The 6,827-nt window shown below is 37.0% G+C and overlaps 1 protein-coding gene across 1 annotated transcript in view; it reads left to right on the top strand.

Moving 5' to 3' along the window:
* The window catches only part of cntn6 (contactin 6), a 157,425-nt gene extending 150,904 nt beyond the window's left edge, over nt 1–6,521 (top strand). Inside the window, exons 22-23 of the mRNA XM_030135526.1 lie at nt 1,097–1,265; nt 5,857–6,521. Of these exons, the coding sequence (XP_029991386.1) occupies nt 1,097–1,265; nt 5,857–5,945 (258 nt within the window). The 3' untranslated portion in view covers nt 5,946–6,521. The remainder of the gene's footprint in view (nt 1–1,096; nt 1,266–5,856) is intronic.
* Nucleotides 6,522–6,827: the final 306 nt, after the last annotated feature.

Consider the following 6,827-nt stretch of genomic DNA (forward strand, 5'->3'; position numbering starts at 1 on the left):
TGAAAATGCCCATAAATGTAAGCAAAAATGTTAAAAAGCCAATATGTAACATAGTTCAGAAAGTTGACCTGATTGAGCAAAATTAATGTGATTTTTGGATTCAGCACACCAAAATGATCCTAAATCAGCTCAAAAAACTTAAACAATAAATTGGTTGTTGACCAGTGTTATTTTTATTTAGTTAGTTTTTTTTAATGGAATGTCCTTTACGATGGACAGCATTTTTAAGTAAAACTCTCAAACTTTTGTCCCCTACAGAGGACAAGCATGCATTGCTGGGTCTCAGGAGGTTAAAAATGCTTTTATTTAATAGTTTTCACACAGTATGTCAGTAAATACATGTTTCTGAGCTTCAAAAATTAAACGCATGGTGTCCAGCTGAGTGGACATTTTTGTAGCTCCATGAAAAATAGGTTCATAAAAAAAAAAAAAAAAAAAGAAAAGAAAAAACAATCACATTGTTTTTTTCATGCCTAAAGAGAAATAAAAACACTCAGAAAAAAAAAATCTTGATTAAGATTCTCATAATTCATGCATGAAAGGGTTAATATTAGAGCCCCTTAACAACACGTTCCATCTTTAAACATACAAATCTGCAAATAATGACCTGTTTTGTTTTGTTGTTTTTTTTATCCAAAATGTACACGTTTTAATTACATTTTCAGAAAATCTGTCAAAAAAATGCAAAACAATAAATTTGTTGTTGACCAGTGTTATTTATAGGTTATGATGCTATTATTTTAGTTGAGATCACATTGTCCTGTATGTGGAAGCTGAACTAAAACGAGTTCGACATCCTTGATTGTTACTATCTGAAGTGTCATTTTTACAAATTCATCCCGCGGGCCGGACTGGAACCTTTGGCGGGCCGGTTTTGGCCCCCGGGCCGCATGTTTGACGCCCCTGTTGTACGTAGACCTTTTAGAGCAGATTGGACCTGACATTGTTGCCTCACTGTCCTCACTGTAACTCTTGCTGTCACTGTTTTGTAATGTATTCGGAAATTACCAAAAATAGTCACTTACAACGATAAAGGGTTCAGATAATCTGTGCCTCAGTGATGACGTTTTGGACTTGGACTTGTCCTCTCCTTCAGGTCGTGTATCGTCAGAACTGGCCCGGTAGGACCACAGTACTGGAAACCAATAAGTCCAGTATAGAGCTGCAGATCCCTTCTGGGGAGGACTACCTCATCGAGATCAAAGCTTTGACCGAAGGGGGCGACGGCACCAGCAGCGGCGCCATCCGCATACCAAAGATGTCCAGTAAGTTCCGCTACCACGCTCCAGAATGCAAATGATTAGATTTGGACTGAAGCGGCGAAGCAGTGGGACGGGTGCGCTGTGGGTAACTAATCCCCCGTGTGACTGATACTGTTTATCAGCTTCACCATAGTTTGAACAAGGCCTTCAAATACATACACTGCAGCTGAAATAAGACTGCACCGAGCAAACAGGAGGAAGGGATGGAAACGTAGGCTCCGCTCAGGGACGGCGTGTCCTCAGTCTGCCTTTTAAGCAGGACGTCTGCCATGTTTCTGAAGGAGAAAAAGAAAACCAACCGACGGGGAAGTTTCAAGTGTTTATGGACAGAACCAGGGCTGCAATCAGCGTCAATTAATCTGTCATTTTCTCAAGTAACTGATAAGCTGTTTAGTCTAAACCAGTGTTTTTCAACCTTGGGGTCGGGACCCCACGTGTGGTCACCTGGAATTCAAATGGGGTCGCCTGTAATTTCTAGTATTTAATAAAAATAAAATAAAAAGCTTACTTCTAAAATATATATGGTGAGTTGACAGAGATAATCCCAATACATAAAGGACATGTATTTATTTATTTACTTCGCTGGTATGGGAATATAGGCATGTATGTGAAGATGATAAAGGACGCTGACTATTTACAAAAGATCCATGGAACTTGATTTTTGGTATATTATGCTGATAGGAAACTAAAGGATAGACCAGTGTTTTTCAACCTATGGGTCGGGACCCCACGTGGGGTTGCCTGAAATTTCTAGTAATTGATAAAAATAAATACTAACCAATAAAAAGTATATGGTGAGTTGACAGAGACAATCCCAATTCATAACAGACATGACAAACTGAGTTGGAAACTGAAGCACTGTGGTTCTGTTTATCTGTCAAATGTTCATTATGGTCGGTTTCAGATGCTGCAGCTCTTTCATAATTCATAGTTTGAGTTCTTGTTTGTTCAGTATTAATTGTCAGCCTTGTAAATCCAAGCTGGACTGACTGTACATATCCTGACCAAGGAAAATCAAATCCTCACTTTGTGCAGTAATCTACACCTGGCTTTACTGCCCCCGTCCATAATAATAATAATAATGATAATAATAATAATAATAATAATAATAATAATAATAATAATAATAATAATAATAATACATCAGTTTTATATAGCGCTTTTCTAAGTACTCAGAGACGCTTTACAATAAACAACCAAGGGACAAACATACATCCAATGGGTAAACAGATACGAAGTTACTACTAAATGGTAATCGAAGAACAAATACAGAGACAAATACTGACAAAAGAAAAACACACAAAAGAAGGTAGGTGAGAGTGGAGGAGGTTGAACGGGCGGTCAGTTTTCGAATGATGATCCGAAGAGGTGGGATTTGAGTTGGCTCATATACATTATATAGACTAAATGTCGACTAAAATTAACCTTTATTTGAAACATAGTATAGCAAACTATTACATGATCAAAAACAAATTAATTTTAGCAAAAAAATGTCTCTGTTTGGAATGTCTGGGGTTGCCAGAAATTTGTGATGTTAAAATGGGGTCACGAGCCAAAAAAGGTCAGAAACCACTGATCTAAACTGTCAGGAAAGTGTTGATTGGTGCCAAAATATTCAGTTTATCGTCATGAAGTAAGAAAACTGGAACATATTCAGAGCTGCAGAAAAATTTTAAATTACTCAGATCACATCAGCCCTGCGATGAACTGGCGAAATGTCCAGGGTGTACCCCACTTTCACCTGTAAGTAGCTGGGATAGGCTCAAAGCGACCCCCGTGACCCTAGTGAGGATAAAGTGAGTTCAGATAATGAATGAATTACTCAGATCACTCTGATTACCTGATAATGTTCACTTTATATTTATTCTCATGTTTTTATGTTTATTCTACATTATAATGAGCGTCTGTATGTTCTTGCAGTTGTATTTTCTAGACTGTATTTATTTTTTCTTATTTTTTTATATATTTTTATACTTATGTTTATTTTTAACTATGTTTCTTAAACTATTTTTCTATTCCTGAATGTGCTTTTAAGTTTATTTGTTTCTATTTCTATACGTCCTTATATATTTTTATACATATTTGTAGTCCTGAAATTGAGTTTCTGGGATGTAACAGTTTTACCCCGAACACTGCCGCCAGAACACGATACCCAGGACAAATTTGGTTGGATTTCTTCTCCCTTGATAACCAACATAGTGAACCCCAAGTGGAAGAAACCTACCGATTTCAGCTTCTCTATGAGTATTATAAGTCATCCACATGGGGGCGCTTTAGTTGAAAATCATTTTTTTGGACTTAAATCGACCAATAATAGGCCGACTGAGATCAAATTTGGTTCATATTAATCGACTTATAAATCTTCCAGAGTTCAGATAGTGTCATTTTCATTCACTAGGTGGAGTTTTGTGGGGAAATATTGTTTCACTGACCATTATTCTGCCACTGTCAGGTCTGTGTAGCTCAAATTGAGTTTATATCAATTGTCTAACAATTATTGTAGATAGATTTATATATAGCCAAGGATTGGGGGGATTTGGGGATATACCCTAAGCCTCATTATTAATTGAACATGTCGCTAATATCTACCCGCACCATGGACACTTCTGCTAAAACGAAAGGCATACAACCATAAACATGAGTTTTATGTTGAGGAACAAATACCATCAGGTGAAACATGTGACTAAACTTTAAGCTTTAATTGGTCTTATGTTACTTATTAACCCATCAAGACCCAGTGCTACTTCTGTGTCAGTTCCCAAATGAATTTTTCTCTATATTTAACCATATTTAACCCATAAAGACCCAAACATCCAGTAGTGACCAAAAGCTTCTACTGATCTAAAAAACTGTTTAATGCCTGTTGATCCATTAATCTTAATATTTGTAAATAATTGGTGTAAAATACAGTTCTTCATCTTTTCATGGACATCAGATATGACCCGTTTGGACATTCAGAGGCTCCGTAGTTACCGTGGAAACACCATCATCTTCTACAACATTGATTCACCCGTAAAACCCATGGAGTTGGACCAATGACAGTGGATAAAGATGCTTGTTTTTTCTGTTCAATTAAAGACATATTTTTGCTGGAAAAGTCACTTTTTCTCTGTTTTCTATGTTCTGATATAATAACCTTTAAATTTAATCGGACTTTTAACCCATAAAGACCCAGGGCTAGTTTTGTAGCAGTTTCCAAATTTTTTTATTTTTTTTTTTCTCTGTATTTATGTTTACGCATTTATGTTTATGTTTACGCATTTGGCAGACGCTTTTTTCCAAAGTGACTTACAGGGGAAAACCAATGAAATCACTCAATCAATCAAATTTTATTTATATAGCGCCAGATCACAAAAAAGTTATCTCTTGACATTTTATATATAGAGTTGGTCAAAACCAGACTCTAAGTCAATTTACAGAAACCCAACAGAATCCTCCAGGAGCAAACACTTGTGACTGGTGACAGTGGCGAGGAAAAACTTCCCTTTAACAGGCAGAAACCTCGAGCAGACCCAGACTCCTGGAGGATGGCCGTCTGCCTTGGCCGTCTGCCTTGTATTTAACCTTTCTTAAGTGATTAATCACCATTTATTATAATAATATCCTCTGTCATTTGCATTTTTTTCAGTGAAAATCAGGTGTTTTCCCATACTTTGTTTACTGATCATGCAGATGTTCATAAAACCTCTGATATATATAATAACCCTCAACTTTAATCTGAGCTTTTCTGAACATCTACATGATTAGTAAATTAAATGTAGGAAAATACCTAATTTACACTGAAAAAAAGAAAATACAGAAGATAATATTACAATAAATGGTGATAAATCACTTAAGGAAGGTTCAATATGGACAATTATTAATTTGGGAACTGCCACAAAAGTAACACTGTGTCTTTATGGGTTAAGTGATTTATCACTATTTGCGATAATATACTTGTCTTTATTTTGCATTTTTCGATGTAAATCATGTATTTTGCCACATTTAATTCAATTATCGTGTAGATGTTCATGAAAACTTAGAGTAAATTCTAAGGTTATTTATATCGGAAACAGAAAAAAACTGGAAAAAAAATACTTTTTTGCAAAGATGTCAATAACTCAAGTGTGTCCATCCACTGTCATTGATCCAACTCCATGGGTTTTACTGATGAATCAATGTTGTAGAAGATGACAGTGTTTCCACCGTAACTACGGAGCCTCTGAATGTCCAAATGGGTCATATCTGATTATGATTTACAGCCAAGAAACTCCATTTTACACCAATTCTTTACATGCATTAATAGGATTAGTGGATCAGCAGGTATTAAACAGTTTAGATCAGTAGGTGGTTTTGGTCACCAGTGGCTGTTTGGGTCTTTATGAGTGGAGACAATGTTAGAATATTCCCACTTCACTCAGATCATCTTGGACTAAACTGTAAAAAGCCAAATATTCTAAAGGTCAGTGTAGTCAATGAAAGAGAATTTTAGATACAACACAATAAAAGTGTTTTGTACCCTGGAGACCCAGAGGGAACTGTGCAGATTGAATAAATGTATTTTACAGTTGGTTTTTCCGTGTTTAATCCTTGTCTTTTTCCGTCCTCTTCACAGGTCTTAACTCTAAAGGATGTGTTCGTCCAGTTCCAGTGCAGATTTCCTCTTTCATGACGGTTTTGATATTTTTGGTTGTGATTTTTTAGCTCTTGATGCCTTCATGTTTAGCTCTGGAATAAGCAGCTACCCTGCGACGTTTGCATCCCGAAATGGATGGAGGGACGGTTGTGACAGGATATTCCAAGACGTTTTCATCTGCCTATTTTCAGGCCCAGTGCAATCCTCCAGGATGTCTGCGTTTGATAAACACGCAAAGATGAATTTCTTATCTGCGGCTGAGAAATGAACCTTTTCTCAGGTTCATGTCCCAGTTTCCCCATTCCGGCGTCTGTCTCCACGGATTCTGCCTCAGACTCTGCTCGCTGATTTTGTAGCTCCGTGAATGTTAGATGGAAAATGTTGCAGAAAGAAAGTAGTTTTACACGCTTTCGGATCCTCGTTGAATTGAACAGAACCGGGAGGAAACGACGGTTCGTACAGTATCTGTGCTTCTACGGCCACAGACTAATGAGTATAGGGTTGTTGCTGTACATAGTTTTTAATTCATGTCTGTCAGGATAGAAATTGCTGCTTCTGTTCCATTTGACAGGAAACAGTAGGTTTATGAAACAGACAATCTAAGAGTAGACCTCAGAGTTACTGTTTGACCGATGTGATGATGTGGACAATGGAAGACTGATCTTATGAAATCGTGTTGTATGTCACGAAAGTTCTTATGGCATTTGGCGTGTTATATGTACGCATTTTCATCCTTTTGCGTGTTATTCAATGCCATTTGATCGCGTGTCAATGTACGCCAAGATTTCCGATTTACATATTTGTAACTGCTAACCCTAACCCTACCCGCTAATCGTGTGGTATTTGACATGGCGTGAACATACACGTGGGAAGCTTAAGATAACACGCCAATTAAAAATGGTGTCTTATTTGTACGCAATTCATGATATCACACTGACAATGGAAACTGG

Source organism: Sphaeramia orbicularis, chromosome 5, assembly GCF_902148855.1.
Source record: "Sphaeramia orbicularis chromosome 5, fSphaOr1.1, whole genome shotgun sequence".
NCBI lineage: Eukaryota > Metazoa > Chordata > Actinopteri > Kurtiformes > Apogonidae > Sphaeramia > Sphaeramia orbicularis.